General features: G+C 49.1%; 1 protein-coding gene across 1 annotated transcript in view; it reads right to left on the reverse strand.

Annotated features, from left to right (window-relative positions):
• Positions 1–13,147: 13,147 nt before the first annotated feature.
• The window catches only part of Syn2 (synapsin II), a 48,837-nt gene continuing 45,383 nt past the window's right edge, over positions 13,148–16,601 (reverse strand). Inside the window, exon 11 of the mRNA XM_019208605.1 lies at positions 13,148–15,472. Coding sequence (XP_019064150.1) covers positions 15,344–15,472 — 129 coding nt within the window. The 3' untranslated portion in view covers positions 13,148–15,343. The remainder of the gene's footprint in view (positions 15,473–16,601) is intronic.

Genomic DNA, 16,601 nt, shown 5'->3' on the forward strand with positions numbered 1-16,601 from the left:
CCCCAAAAATTAAAAAAAAAAAAAAAAAAAAGTTCTAAGGAAAAGGCATGTTTCACTCACTCTATTTGGCCTCCTAAGAAATTATAAAGTCCAGCTCAGGAGTGGCTTCTTCAACAAATCCTTACACCGGTAATTCTGTGCTCTCACTAGAGTCACACTTCCTGTCACAGGGCACGTTTTTGTACTGAAAGCTCTGAGAGGTTCGCCATCACTGAGCAGGGTCTTTTCTGCTGAATTCCTACTCCTCCTGTGGACCTCAGCTTTTTGGTCCTGGGTCTCCAGAGATCACCATTCCCAGTCACAGCAAAGCTCCCGGGCTCAGGCTGACACCCCACACAGACTCCACACTGACAGAGCATTGGTTCTCTCCGGCAGGAGTTTGTGAGGCATCTCCTACGGTCACAAGAATTATTCTGCACTCCAGTGGCCCACTCTTCCAGAAAGTAAAGAGATGGCTTTTACACCGGACAGCATTTGAAGGGCAGCACCAGTCAGGCTCTGTGGTTACCTTTTGGGATGATCTGTGTTGTCTAATGACTCCTCAAAATTCTTCACTAAGGCACTGGACTTGGACCCCATGTACTTCATTATTTAACTCTCAATACTGATCTGTTCTATACCCATCTTCCCCATTAAGCCATCAGGCCTTTATAGTAGAGCCTCTATCTGTTTTATTCACCACTACTTTCCCCCAAGACTTAGAATGGTACTGGGTACATAGTAAGCGATTGGCACATCATCACTCATTTATTGATTGACCTGACCAATGTTAAACTAACTGCTTCATATTTTAGAAAGCTAATTTATTTTTTAATTATAGAACTGGGATAATCTAGGTTACTTTCAAAATTCCCATCCGATAGAACTGATATATATATATATATATACACATATATATACACACACACACACACACACACACACATATATGCATAACTATGAAATGTACTGATGTCTGCAACAGACTAGAAGACGCATAAAAATAAGATGGATCATTGGATAGTGCGCTGAAGAGATAAGTGTGATGCAAATATAATGAAATACTAACTATAAAATACAGGCAATGAGTATAAGTTGTTCCGTACAGTTACTGCAACTTTTTGTATGTTTCAAATTGTTCACAGTAAAATGTGAGAAACAACTGGGATTCAAAGTAGCCTAAAACACGGTCTTTGGTAGGAAAAGGAGCTGAAAACAGTAATTTAATGCAAAAATCAACAACAAGGGTTAAACATTATGACTAAAGAGATAAACGACACACACACTGTAATAAAAATGTATGAATGTGCTGGAAAATCAATGACTCGTAAGTGGTAGAAGCAATAAGTATGTTTTAAGAATCAGAGGTGGGAGAACGATCATAGAGGACCAATCATGTGGCCAGAAAGTGCTTCGTGGCATAGGTGCTCCCCAGCGGGGCCTTGGAGACTTATGGTTTGGATGGGCAATGAAGATAAGCAAAGCAATTTCAAGGGGCCAAAGAAGCTCAAAGTGAGCAGGGTATGGAGCCAGAACACAAAAGCAAGCATGGTGAATTTTCTAGCAGTTCAGCTGCCCCTGAGAGGAGAAGATTTGAAAAGTCAAAAAGCAATGCTACAGAAAAGAAAATGTTTCAGGCTCTTCCTCATCCGTGAGGGCACCAGCACGTGGTACTTTCCACACACTGTTTCATTTCATTCTTACAGCAGCTGGGCGAGGTGGCACTATTACTACTACAGTTGGCACTAGTGAGGAAACTGAAGTTTAGAATTTAGTCACTGGTTGAGGCTGTGCAGCCAGAAAGTGGTAGAACCAGTACTAAAGTCAGCCCCAGTAGTCACAATTAACTACTAGGTACACTCCCTCTCTGGTAGATTAAGGCTAGACTCCAAGAGTCTTACCAAGTTAAGGAGCTTGAGCCCTACTTTCTGAGCCCCAGAATTCCCTGCAATATTTTGATCTGGTCAGAGACTTAAAAAGCAGTGTACTTGATAAACTAGGCCAGAGACTGAAGCCGGGAAACCCCGCGAGGAGTCTATCATACTGAAGGTGTGGATAAAAGCCCTGATCCATAAAATGATCACAATGGACTTCGAACAAAGGAATGGTTGGTTTTTCAGAAGCAGCAGCCTACTCCCTTTCTCTTTCTGCTAAAATTATACTGAAATGTATTGAACCGTTCACTGTTGTGATGTGAACTATTCAACCTCAAAACATCGTCAGATTTCAAGAGATAGGGTGGATTTGTCTAGCAGAATCCATAAAGGAGATGCACAGGCCAGATGTGGACCCCCAAGCTGCTCAGGGTTTGGGGCTGGCTTGAGGCCTTCAGAGTCTGGAGGTCCATGCACTCTCTGTGGACCTAATCTTTCAGTTGCCTTTCATTATGAGCGGGCTCCGGAGAGCATCCAAGAAATCTAGACCTCTGCTGTCTCCCCCTAATCTTCCTCCCCTAGGAACCAGATGGACTAAGGTTTGTTGGGTGGCCGCCACTGGACTTAGCCTGGTGTACAGGGCTGGCTGTGGCTCTGTGCTGTGGCCCGCCTAGGGGAGTAGCTGGTGGCTGGAAGTTCTTATCAGAAGAGATGTAGGTGGATATGGAAGTGGCCAAAAATGACCAGAGGGGTCGCGTTCCCTGGGGAGCATTCATTTATGCGTGGAGTAAGGCCCTTTACAAGTCTGTAGTGTTCCCTCTGCTTCCTCCCTTGGGTCACTTCCTTGATAAAGGTGGTGGCCTGGGTGAAACAGGAGAAGAGCCCAGAAAATATCGACCAACTGTGTGTGTATGTTTGCACATGCATATGTATCCAAGTGAGACAGAAAGCAAGTTCCTAGATGGAAAGAAAGGAGTGCGAATCAGAGTGACTGTATGTTTTCCTATGTGTTTGCCCTCAACAGGCTCGAAGTCCACAGAGACTTATAAGAAGCAAAATACCATTCAAGTCTGAGGCCCGGCTCAGACACCATGAAGCCTATAATGAGGACAGCTCATTCCAAGAGGCAGAAACAAAGCGACAGACTAACCAGAGCTTTGTAACCACCCAGCACCTTTAAACAGCACATTAACACACTGAAACTGGAACCTGATTTTAGCCTGGAATCTATAAGCTGGAAAGTAGTAAGATCATTTTAACAGAATTTTCCTGTTAGAGTGCACCTTGTGTCTTCGAAACCGATAACCTAGATGAACTAAACCTTTATTTCAAAGGGAAGCTAGCTATGCAAAAACATAGCCGAGACTCTGAGATTCATTCCCATCAGAAGCAGTTTACGAGCCACACAACATTATCTCACTATTTACCATCATAATGTATTTTGGATCTTACATATTGCTTAATCATTATATTTGATTCAAAAGAGTTTTAAGTGTCTTCTTAATCAAAATTAAACAATGCTTCTTCATCTTTTTTTTTCCTGCTTTTGTCTGTTGAAGCCCTGCTAAAATGCACAATACACAGAATACACAGAATGGTTTGTGCAGGAATTTCTAGATTCCCATGTTTAAAAACCTCTTCACCTTCCAAGAATTAGTGCACATCTGTAATCTCAACTACTCGGGAGGTCGAGGCAGGCAGATTGCAAATTCAAGGCCAACCTCAGCAAGTTAGTGAGACCCTGCCTTAAAAATCTAACTTTTAAATAGGGATAAGGATGTAGCTCAGTGGTCAAGCATTTGCCTAGTATTCAGGAGGCCCTGGGTTCGATCCCCAGTACTGAAAAAAAAAAATCTTTCAAATAATTTACTACAATTCTTAGGGGAAATTATTTTCTGTGCACAAGCAGCAGCCGAGTTGGAGTAAATGGTGAGCCTCACACAGGAATTGCCCCAGAGGTACAGCACACCACCGTGACAGCCGATGGGGTTCACACCGTCATTTCTGTAGCAGCCATAGTTTTGGTGAGAGTGTTCATTGCTAGGGGATGCTGGGCAGCAGTCCCTACCTCCACAGGAATCCACCCTGAGTGTAATTTAGCCAATTCAACTTAAATAGTCACTGCCCTAGGAAAAGGTACCAGAGAGGCTGCAATCACCTCAGATGCCCACTTGGTTGCCTGAGCCAGAGAAAGGCATGATGAGCATTTGTTTGGCCGCTCTGGGAGGAGCTCTAGGGAAGGAGATTTGGGGCTCACGTGGATGTTCTGTGTCTGAGACAGCGAAGGGTCCTTGCAATCCTCTCATGTGCCAGTCATTATTGGAATAAAATTTATCAGCTCATTTAAATATTCGTTTGTTTTCTTGAACTCTCAGTCTGCCTTCCTTAGCTTCCTGGGTGTTGGGAGCCACTGAGCCTGGCCCATTTAATCCTTAAACTCCTGGGAAACAAAGCACTGTTCTCATTTTATAGATGAGGAACTTGAGACACACAAAAAAGCTAAGTAACATAGAGTCAAAATCAATTAGCTAGTAATTAGCAGAGCCAGGATTTAAACTAGGATTTGATTCCAAAATGCAGGCTTCCCACTGCTGGACACGGTCTCTTCCTATTTCCGCCTGGCCTCTGTGAATTGCTCCTCCTTGGAGAGCCCTGGGGAATGAAAGCATTTCACTGACTTTGGGAAGGACCATGACAGGTCCTTGGATACCTAGGGTTATGACTTATTCCCTTCCACAATCATCTTCCTGACCTTGGCAAGCTCCTTCTGTCCGGGCCTGTCTCTTCTGCAAAATGAGAGGCGAGAACTAGATACAACCTTAGCTGTACCCTCCCCGCTGGCCTGCGCTCCCATCCTGTGGGTGGCTCACAACTCTCCAGTGTGGCGCAGCCTTTCTGACCCCAAGCTACAAGTGTGCTCCACTGTAACACGTATGCTTATTGTCCGTTTCACACTTGGCCAGCTCGCTGTGCGCTCTCCTTCCCTATCTTATCTGAACTCATCTGAATTCCTCACATAGTTTTGTTTAACTCCTACATAGTATTCCTGTTTATGAACGAACCACAATATGCTCAAATCCCCCCAGGAAAGACAGTTGGTTGTCCCCATCTTTTTCAGCGCTGCAGCCAATACTCTTTCACTTGCTTCCCTATGGCTGTGCAAGGAGATCCTCTGGAGTAAATGTCCAGCAAAGGGATTGCTGAGTCTTGGGGTCTGTGCATTAGACGTTGTCAAATTGTTCGCTGGGGTGATAGCACCAACACAGGCTCTCACAAGCACCGTCTAGCAGTTCCGTTTCCCATTTCCTCACCAATTCCTGTCAAGCTCAATTTTCCCCCCAAGCTAACATTTTCAGGACCTTTGTCTCACGGCATTACATTTATATTTGCTTATCTGTCTTACTGGGCTGTAAACTTTGCAAGGGCCAAAGCCTTGTTTAACTCATCTTTATATCCCTCACATAAAATTGATTGAGCTTGGTAAGTATGCAATACCGAGCTGTGAACACATACATGGTGAGCGGGATTGATTCATCTTGAGCGAGGGGGCGGCGCTGAGTTCCACGAGGGCAGGGATGAAGCTCCCCCCTGCCCCCCGCATCTGTCTGTGTGAACTCATGGGCAGGAAAAACCCAAGAACTGCAGAGATGCTTGGAACAGCGGTCATGGCTGGCTTGTAGAACAAAGACCTCACAATCGACAGAGGACTGCGACCAGCCGAGATGCCAGCTTTGGAACGTTCGTCCTCATCGTATGTACTCATTACCTCTTGATTGGCTCGAGGGGCCAATTTCCCAGCCTCTGGGGCCACCCTGATGAAGCATCGAGAGGCCTGTCTCTGAAGGGAGAGCCCCCAGCCCCGGCCCCACCCCATCACCAAGGCTGGGCAGAGTCCACGAATGTGTCCTGTGGACAAGGGTGCTGCATGACCGATGGTAAATGCCTCCCTTTTGGTCACCCCCGCAGTTCCTCCAGGCTGACTCATTTTCTAAATAAGCTACTTGTGGTTTTTGGTCTGACATCACATGTGGAAAAATGAGTAATTTTTCAAGAACCAGAACTCTATTTGATCAGAATAAGACACATAGGGTATGTTACTCATGATTTTAGGACAAGGGGTCAACATCGGTAGCAAGTTCTCTAACCTTCTCCTGCCCCTCCCTTCCCTGGGCCAGGGGATAGAGAGGAGTTGAACGAAGAAGTAGACATGGGCATGAAGAATTTTTGTGCACTTATTTTGTAATCACACTATGTAAAATTTAGAAAAATTATAATACTGCCTCTTCTAGATTAAATAAAAGTGATATGGCAAAGGAAGGAAGGCTATGGGTTCTGCTATAGTGCTTGGGTTTAAATTCCAGTTTTACCAGAAGTAAGTTTAACTTTCATGAGCCTCCATTCCCTCAGGTGTAAAATCATAATACTGTCCTATAAGCTTGTTGTAAGAAATAAAGAAGTTGCTTATGTTAAGTGTTTAGAACAGAGCCTGGTTAGTAGTAGCTAAGGAAGAGTTAGGAAATATTTCTTCGAATCCATCACAATGTTTATGCTTTTAGTAAGTGCTCAATAAATGTTTTTGATTAAATGAATGCATTCTGTCAACACGTCTGGAACCAGGGGGACGGGAGCACAAGAGTGGAATGCTCTTGGCTGTGAAAGGGTCAGAGCAGGCCTCACGACGTGCCACTCAGGCGCCCTACTGGCTCTTTCGTGCTGGAAGGCCGTGAGCATGACGGGGCAGCGGGGAGGTTTCTCCCACCTTCTTTCTGCTAAAGCAGGTCCTAAAGCTTCTCCTGTGGAAGGTGCCCCCCTAACGGGTGTCAGGAGAAACAATGAATTTTTTTTTCAATACTGAAGAATGAACTCAGGACCCTCTCATAGAGCCATGATCCCAGCCACCCCGCATCCTTTTTTTATTTTGAGATGGGGTCTCCATAAGTCACTAAGTTACTTGCAACTTCCTGCTTCGTCCTCCCGGAGTGCTGGGCTTACAGGTGAGTGCTACCACACCTGGCTGGAAGTGAGCATTCTTTTCAGTCACCAGAGATGCGGAATTGATGCAGAGATGGATCTGTACAAAGACTCAGGAAGATGTGTACCCCTTCTCCTACTTACTTTCCCTCTGTGTACCGGCTTTCACCCAGACCCCTTTCCCTTGTCACATCATTGCAGTTTATCATTCTTTGTTTAAAGTGGTACGTTTTGGGCCCATTAGTTTCTTCAGGTCTTCATTTTTCTTTTGAAACTTCCCATATGCATGTAAAAACCTTCAACAAAATGCACATGCCGGCCTGGAGATATAGTTCAGAGATAGAGCACTTGCCTAGCAGATGTGAGCCTAGGTTCTACCCCCAGCACTACCAGCTAGAACATAAGCAGGCAGAAGGAAGCTTTGCTCCCCATGGTTGGAGCCCTGAGAACTCAGTAACCCGCAGCCTATGTGTTTGATCTGTTCCCTGGTAACACGCATAAAACAAGGAGGGCTGCTCCTCATCAGGGTCATGGAATGGCAAATTCTATTTCCTGTTTTACATGTCTCATCCTTGAACCCGGAGTGTGACTTGAAAAGGAAACCTCTCCCCTGACCTCTTAGCATTTAGCAAGATAGTGGCATTTGGAGTAGTGCTATCACGCTGAGTTAGTGGGATGGGTCATAGAAATTATTTAGCTGAGATGTTAATACACTGATTTCTTTTGCCAGTACAGATGTGGTGTTTACCTTCAGAGCTTTGGTGGTGTCTGGGAGCATACGCTTGTGTATCGAGGGGTTATGAAGGCACCAGAGACTGATCCTTCAGAACCACCCTCAGCAGAGGGCCTCTGCAGGAAGCCTGGGTGGGGCCTTGGGACCCCTTCCTTCAGAGCCTCCGTGGCACCACCGCCTGGGCTCCTGCCAGGGATCCTGCCAGACCAGAAAAGTGGGTCCTACCTGGCTGACGCTGGAGCACGGGTTCTGTGCTTGTCAAATTTAGTAAGAAAGGTAGAAACGCTGAGTTGCTGAAGAAGGAGAGCTCGCCTCCCAGGAGATGGATCCCCTGGGCAGTGTCCACAGAAGCGGCTTATGAAAGACACACAAATTCCTGCATACACAGCTGTGCCTGCAAGCACTCACACATAACACAAGCACACATAACGCCCTCCTGGCCTGTCATTTCCACACTTACAAACACACACATCCACCTCACACATGCTCCCTCCATTAAGGGAGGCCAGGGGAGACCTCATGGCCAAATCAAATATGGGTTAATGTCACTGCTTTTATTACACCAGAGGTCTTGACGTTTATTGGGTGATGAACATAAAATTGGCATATGATTGTTTTAGCGGCATGCATTCTCCATTACAGCACAGCTTGGAGTTCAAGGTCCCTGCAGCCGGAACAAAGGAACCACACTCCAGAGAGGAGGAAGGGGACCCTGCAGACTCTTGCTCTCAGGAGAATCAGAAGCCTCCAGGTGCTTCACCTCCATAGCAGCTGAGAGACCAGGCGGGGCCGGGCGAGTGCACTTGAGATCCAGATTTGGGAAAGTTCCAACATCCTTGAGCCAACTGGGTGTCCAGGGAAATCCATCTTCCACACAGGTAGCACTGACTAGGGGTGCATGCTGAGCACTATGTTAGAACGAGGCTAGGCTGCCAGGAGTTCTCAGTGCAAGAGACCCTAGCATCACGGGAAGAGTAAGACATGACGGCTGTCACAATAAGGCCACTAAACTCACAGCAATGGCAACTTCAGAGAAGCTCTGACGACTACAGGGAAGCAGCTCTTTCCTCTCTGATGTCAGGTGTCCCCTCTGGGTAGGCACCTGCCCTGAGACTCACAGATACGGTCCTTTTGGGCTGTACAACATCACTGAGCTCAACAGAGCGGCGGAAGGGGCCACACATATCAAAGTCAGGGACACCACCAAGCGTGGCTGACTGCTATTGGCGACTGTCTTGGATGCCTTTCCTGGCTGGGCTGGGTGCCCTGGGTATCTGAAGTGCTAATCAGAAAAGAGGCTGGCAAAGGATTTCCTCAAGCTCCGGATGGTCTCTGCTTTGGCTTCATCCTCATTGGTCGAAGACCGGAAGAAGGAGGACTCAGAGAAGCTGAAGGCATTTGTCAGGGACTGCGACTTGCTTGAAGATAAAAACCAAAGAGAACGTGAGAGGGTGGTGCTCCCAGTGAGGCAGGGAGGGACGGCGACACGAGGCTACACACTTGGAGCCCCACTCCAACCCCCAGGGGTCAGGGTGACAGGAGAAAGCGGGAGCGGCCATGCTACTGCTCCTACGCTCCTTCCTCGCCTCGGGGGCCACTGAACAGGGAAGGATGGGAGCAGTGTGGGAACCAGAGAAAAGGGAAAGCAGAGAGACAGGAAAGAGGAAGAAGAGACGTCAAAGCCTGCTGCTTTCACTTATTTTATTTTTTATTTTTCTGCAGTGCTAAAGATGGCACCCAGGGTCTTGTACCTGCTAGGTGACTGCTCCCCGCTGAGCTGCACCCCAGCCCTGTTTCTTTTCCTTAATAACGAAGGGCTCGAGGGCCCCAAGTTGGGGTCTCACACCCTCTCCTCTGGTAACAGGCAGAGACTAGGGCCGGGTGGGCTCTTGCAATCCCATTCCCAACCACTGTCTCGAGGTGGACTCAGCACCAGGAGGCCCTTGTCACAGCCTTGGTTTTGCCCCTCAGCTGATGTCTGACCTTAAGCCTTGTGCCTCTCTGCAATCTGATTTTCACGTGTGATGTGAAGACGTTTGGTAACACGGTGCTCTCTAGACCCTTGGTCCTCTCCATTCTTCTCCCTCCTCTGATTCAAAGTTCAATGCCTCCATTGCCCTCCCTGTTCTTAGCGAGGGCGCGGTCACCCTTGCAGCCTTCCTCAGAGAGGACTTAATGTGAGGTCTGTGGGTTCAGGCTGTGCAGGAGCGAGGAGATACACATCAGGCCATGATTATTAGGCAGTTTTCTAATGAAAAAGTCAGAACCACACCCATTTTAAGGGTCTATTTTTCCCTTCAGAGACTAGTGAATGATTCAGAGAGAAAAACCGTGAAGGCAAGAGGCCACAGGGAGGCCAAACCTACACTCCAGAAGGGGACACGAGGTCTGGCTTCTCCAGCAGCCGGCTTGTCTCCTTGACTCCCACAGGGTCTTTCTGCAGGGGTCTGGCTCCAGCACTCCTCTGGTGTCTCAGGTCTGCCTGTCCTCCCCTAACGCTGGGTGCAGCCCAGGAAAGGCCCTCTACAGGACCCATAGCAGTCTCTCCTCCTGCAGTGTCTGCGAACAGATGGCTGCCTTTTGCCATGGCTGGGTAAAGCCCCAGAGTGCTGGCCTCTGGGAGGGGACTCCTCTGCATGCACCGGTGCAGGCCTCCAGCCTGTCTTCCAAACTGGCTCCGTTCAACAGCTTTGGCCCAGAGGCAGTAACAAACCAAAGATCTGCCCTCACCCGAGAAGGCAGCAGAGGCCCAAAAGTCAGCATGCAGAAAGTGACTAGTGGCAGGGAGATGACAGGCAGGCGAGGTGTAAGAGGAGCTTGGCGGGAACTGGGGAGCCGAGGAGGCAATGCTCCTCCCGCCTCTAGGACTAGAAGACCCAGACAAAGTGACCACCTGGACCCCAGAGCCCCAGCCCTGGGTCTGCCAGTCAACTATCTGAGGAATGGCTTTGGGAAAGAAAAGAATGGAATTCTCTGTGCAATGACCAGATGCTCTAAGTGACTCCTCTGAACCTAAACACCCACTGCCCCGCTCCTCTCTGTTGAAGATTCCTTCACTGTTTCACACTGGAAGCACGGTGTGTCATTCCCAGGCCTTGGCCACAGCTGTCTCTGCTGACAGGGGATACTTAACGTGGCCAGAGGCCTGTCTGGTTTCGGGGTGCAGGTGGAACTGACAACTATCTGTACCCACCCTCTGCCCTCCCCTCTCTCCCAAGGGTCCTGGCACATCCCCGCACAGGACAGTGCGGTGGGAATCAGGGGAGCCCAGAGGCTGGGAGCCTAGAGAATGCTGCTGCACAGACCTGTGTCTGAGCACCTCTTCACTGCCCATGGCACCTTCACACAGAGCTGAAGGAAAAAGCTGAAACGGAGCTAGAGATTCCCCTTCTCCGGGGAAGCCTTGCTGACTGTACACCTGACCTGTGAGTCAGGAGCAAGACAGACTCTATTATTTCATTTTTAGAAGAAGGGAGTTGCATACAACAGAGAAGAGGGAAGGAAAAAAGAGTGGGAGACGGGGTTAAAAAAAAACACACAACAGTTAAACCCTAAGCTAAGGTAAAACTAGCAAAGGCCGGACTCCTGCGGTCGTGCAGGAAGAAAGGATAGGGTGTGCACTTCTGGCCAGACCTTGACTTTCATGTCCCCTTTTCTTCCCCTCCCAGATCAGCCCCAACCATTCCCCTCACCAGAAAACCAAAAACCCAAAAGACAAACAAAGAGCAACCCACAGAAATCCACCACAAGTATCTGGAGGAGGGGGGCCGCCTGCCTGACGGAGCTTTCTAGCAGCTTGGGCCAGGCAGAGGAGAAGGAAAGGGTGGGGAGGCCCTGCCGAAAGTCTCTTACTTGAGCTGAGGGTGAGGCTGGGGCTTCTGCGGAGGTGTGGCCTGGGGCGGCTGGGCCTCTGCCAGTGAGCTGCTGCTGGAGGATGCATCTTCGTGGGTGGCGGTGGGGCCGCCCAGCCGCTGAGAAGCCGAGAAGGAGGAAGAGGAGGAGGAAGAGGAAGGTGGCAGTGATGGTCCAGGGGGGAGCCGGCGTGGAGGCAACACCTTGCCTGGGGGCTGCATTCCTTGGGGTTGCCCAGGGCCCCCTAGGTTCAGTACAAGAGAAACTTCATAATTTAACCATATCAAAGGTGTCCTTAGAATCCACCCTCAAAGGGTGTGGTTAGTTAATTACTAAAAGGATAAGCTCTGTTACAAGAAGCCACCCAAGGCTCTGAGGGCCTCCCCCTGCCCTTTCTTAGGTATCACCGCCAAGACAAAGCAACTGAGTCACCGCTGAGGACTGGATGGAGAGGATCCCACCCTTTCCCCAGGGGCTCCTTGGGTACAAGCCATCCTGCTCTGGGGTTGACCAAGACGCAGGAGAGGGCAGTGGGAAGAACACTGATGGCAATCAAACAATCCAAGACACGGTCTGCCGGTGACTCCCTGAACAAGTCACCAAGCTTCTCTAAGCTACGGTGTTTGCAACCATAAAACTGTCAAGGAAATAAGCCCTAGTCTTAGTTATCATTTAAGAGAGTAGTGTTTCCAAGCTGATAATGCACGAGAAAGTTCTTGAAAAGCATCCTGTGCTTTCTGATCGTCCACGATGACCCCTGACTTACACTGTCTCTTTGGAGGGCCCCTTCACCAGCTGTGTGCCCGCAGTGTCTGAGCACCATCCACCCACCCCGCCTCAGTGTCACTGTAGCCTTAGCTCCCATGACAGGACCAACCCTTCCTCTCCGGGCATTCCTTCGTCTCTCAGGGACATTCTCAGGGGCTCCGGCATGATGTACGTGTCAGTCAGGTGCGTGGTGAAACGCTCCAGATAGCCAAACCCCATTCTCCCCCAGGGACACTGTGTGGGCACCACCTGGCCAAGAGCCTGCCTAAGAACTGGTATCCTGCTCTCCCAGCAAGAGACGCAAAACCATCTGATAGCCAGAAGACAGAAAAGCCCTCCTCCCTCTGGGGGTTGACAAGCCATACATGAGGTACCAATCTCCTCAGACCTTACTGAGCCATGAGGTCTCCGCAAGCAGAAGTCAAAAGACGACCCGGGAGCATACCGACTGCTAGAAATGATACAAGAGCAGGCCTCCAGGGCCTAGTTTCTCAGCCTCAGTCCGACTCCACATCTAGGGGCTTGCTGGATGGAGCACACTCACAGAAATTCAGCAGGGGTTTGGGGTATTCTGGACTGCCACAGCTGTCCCCTCAAGAGAGGCACCACTATATGTCTATGCTACCAGGCATCCATGATTAGCAGCTCATTCCCCACCCTTTACCATCAATAACCAATTAATTAATCCCAGGGTTAGTTACACAACAATCAAGGAATACACAAATCCAAGGAATTCTGTATGTATAAGAAGTTTCGAGTTCAAATCAAACAACCGGCGAAGATGACAGATTAGCAGATTATTTCATGTTAGCTTTTGTCTTTCCCCAAGTTTGATATCATTGGGATTATTGGTGTTTTCTTATAAAGGAATTGGGTTGATAGCTCAGGATCTTGCACCAGAAACCTGCACGCTTTCCCCCTTGTACAGAGATACTTAAGTAGCCAGAAACTGTACAACTTAACACTGAAGACAGATATAACTTTTCCTTTATTGCACATTAAGCTGTACAAGAGTCACAAAAGAGAGGTACTTCGATCACACTTCCAGCAGTAGCTGAGGGTCTCCCAGCTGGATAAGTACAAAAAAAAGGGGGTGAGGGGACAACATCAGAAAAGAATTGGGTACAAAACACCTGAATGGCAATCCTACACTGTGACATATGTCCCCCAGGCCACAGAGTTGTCCCTTAGCATGCTGCCTGAGGGCACGTGACAGTCAGGTGACGCTGTCTGCTCGCTTTTGGCAGTGGGAGTCCTAATCGGCTTCGTTCCCACCTGAAAGGCCTTGGCTGACACCATCCTGAGCCTGACTGCATTGTATTTGTGGCTCACCAATGTCACGTGAAAAGCACCTGGATGAACACACTGATAACATGCAGGGAAGCAACACCACTCGTTATCAGCTCACCACTTAACAAGAAATTTAAAACAAAAAGGAAAAGTATTCCTCCACTCTGAGACTTCATTCCCTCCTACCATTCATCTGACTGGGAGGTACTAAGGACCTGGGAGTACATATGTCCATACACCAAAGTCCTTAGAGCAGAATGACTGCCCTCGCCCCCTAGGGGCCAGGTCACAGGCCAGGACTCACACACTATGCATTTCTCCACGGCCTCACCATGTGACAGCAACCCAAGGAGGAAGCAGGGCACATTCCCCTGGGCACGTCACTCATGCTACATGCTACCAACACTGCGTGCACCATAGCTCTGCCGCTCCGGAGTGAGGCCGTGCCAGTACGGAGGGGAGGGAATGTAGAACGACAGCCAGAAGCATTTCCTCTAAAGGCAAACCACTGGCACGAACCCCACAGGCCACGGTGCTAGAGAAGGCCACCTGGTACCTGTCCCCGGCCCTGCCCGGAGATGGCAAGATGAGGCACTGCCCCTAAACCCTGGTTTAGTACCTGCCCACGTGCTGCCTGCTGGCAGAGAAAGAACAGGCTGGTGAGGGTTCCTCAGGCTCAAGGCCTCCGTCCAAAACACACACAGACGCTACATCTGATATGGCCCTTCCCAGAGAGCCCTTCACCCTGGGGCCTCTGCTAAAAGGCAGCAGCTAAGAGAGAACCCTTGGGGTTCAGCAGGCAGCACACCCACTCGGGTGCCATGGGCATTTCCGGTTTACTCTCACGGTATGAGGCCTCAGGAACGCTCAGATACTCCCAGACTTCCAGCAGCTCCCTGCATTCTAGGCTCAAGATTGTTAAAGCATCATCTCTGTGCACAGGCCAAGCTCTGGGGCACACGGAGCAGCCCCAGTTTCGCAGTGGCACACATACGGCCGGTTCCAAAACAGCAACCAGGAAGGAACAACTTCGGGGAACTGAGATCAACACACAGAAAAATACTCACAAGTTCATCTGGATATCACACGCTGGCAGCCCCATTGCTTTTGTTGTTGTTGTTGTTGCTTGTTTAATCTCACAGCTAATTAGTTAATAAGGAAAACAAAGGGTGCACTGGGACGTGAAATACAGAACACATTCCTGGAAGTAGTTTGTTCTTTGTATTTCATCACTAAAAGCACAAGAGCTGTACAGGCACAGCCAGCCTATTCACATAAACTCAAACTCACCAAATTTTAGCAAGTGGAGAAAAGGTGGATGCCTTCAAATCCAATGGATGAAGCAATGGAAATTAGACCTTGAAAATCTCTTAGAGTTCTATCTATTTACCAGAGTCATGCAGAAAGGAAGCAAAGCACAGTTCACTGAAGGTCCCAAGCACACTCACAGAGTTGGGGTTAATCTGAGCCCCGGGAGGAGGAGGGGAGCTGGGTCTTATTTTCTGGTTTTCCTTTCTCCCCTGTCCATCCCCATGCTCCCAGCTTACCCCACGTTATGTAATGCTTTAAAAAACACTATCAAACCACCCAGAAGACAGAGTCGCATTGGACTGGGAGAAGCACAATTCTTTTGTACACTGTTGACACACAGCCCCGGAATCACAGGTTACACAGAGGAACAAGAGTGCGCATTACAAGCACGGACAGGAACAGGTGAAGAACCTCACGGGCTGACACTGCATAGGAAACACAGTCCGGGCAGCAGTGGGGGTGCCGTGCTGGCCGCAGGGCCGCTGCTCCCTCCCACTCTCCTTCCTTTCCTTGATTTTTGTTTTTGGCTTAAAATTTCTGCTTTGAAACATGAACTAGCGATCATTTAGGAAGCCTGGACCTGCTTTGGCCCTACTGCAATGCCATTACAGTCGAGAATGTACTGTAAACAACCTTGGGGGGGCGGCCGCTGAGGTGGGGTCTTGCTTGAGTCTGGGTCCTTGAGTGTTCCACTCTGGAAGACAAAAATGAAAGAGATAAAAACAAAACTCTGAGTGAGTTCCAAAGAGAAACCCTGTGGCTCCATGGCTGGGCTGCAGTGGAATCGGTGTGGTCTGTCACGCACTTGTGCACTTCCACCAGCGTCAGGCTGCAGCCGGGCAAGATGGGTCCCTGACACCCCGACATGCAGCCCTGAGACCCTTCAAGCCCCTTCCTCATTCACTCTCTCGCGCTTGCGTTTTTTTTAGATGCTTAGAGTCCTCCAACCTCACCCAGTTTCTTCTTGGGAACCTGCCTAATGTCTAGGTCCTGCAAGCATTTACACTCTTGGCTTGCTAAAGGAAAGGGGATTCCGCACCAGCTCCAGAGACGGGACTGGGTGCAGGGAAGCAGTGGCTGGACCTGGTGACCAAGCTCCTTTCTCACCTGGAGTGAGCAGAGTGGGGTCAGTTTGGGCTGGGACCCCCATGGGGAGGGACTGGAGAGAGGACACCCACATGTTTTCCAGAACCCTTTTCACCCAGAAGGAAGGAGTGAGACATCAATGTCTGTAGAGCGTTCAAGGCCACTCTGTTTTCCCTCTCAAAAAGCATCACTACATTTGCCCAACAACAGGGCTCCAGTCCCCTGCTGCTTCCTCTCCTCTCAGAATCACATCTGAGATTCTGATTCTTTCTGGACAGGATCAAAGTTGCACATGACTTGGTTTGTCCTCCATCCATGTTGAAAGCAGGGAGCACTTGGAGCTTGCCTGCAGCCCGGCGAAACAGCCTACGCAGCCTAAAGCCTGCAGATCGATGGAGATGTCACCAAGGGGCTTCCGAGGTGGGCTGTGGAGCGGGCCCTGCTTCCTCACCTAGTGCCCTCTCCCTGCGACAGCCTCCCACACTCCCACTGAACACTGTGCTTCCTCCTACCCTCATTTTCCCTGGGCTTTGATTCTGGCCATCATCTTCCTCCTGGCCATAACTACCAAAAGTAGAGGTATTACTCTTTGCAATTTCACTGTCCTCTGACAACAGCCTTATTCCAAACTGCTCAAGAATTGCATGGGGTGGGGGACAGGGATTTAGCTCAGTGGTTCCATCGCCTGCCTGGTAAGCACAAGGTTCCCAGTTCAATCCCTGGTACAAAAAAAAAAA

This window comes from Fukomys damarensis, unplaced genomic scaffold (assembly GCF_012274545.1).
Source record: "Fukomys damarensis isolate Sample0158 unplaced genomic scaffold, DMR_v1.0_HiC HiC_scaffold_37, whole genome shotgun sequence".
In the NCBI taxonomy this organism is placed as follows: Eukaryota; Metazoa; Chordata; class Mammalia; order Rodentia; family Bathyergidae; genus Fukomys; species Fukomys damarensis.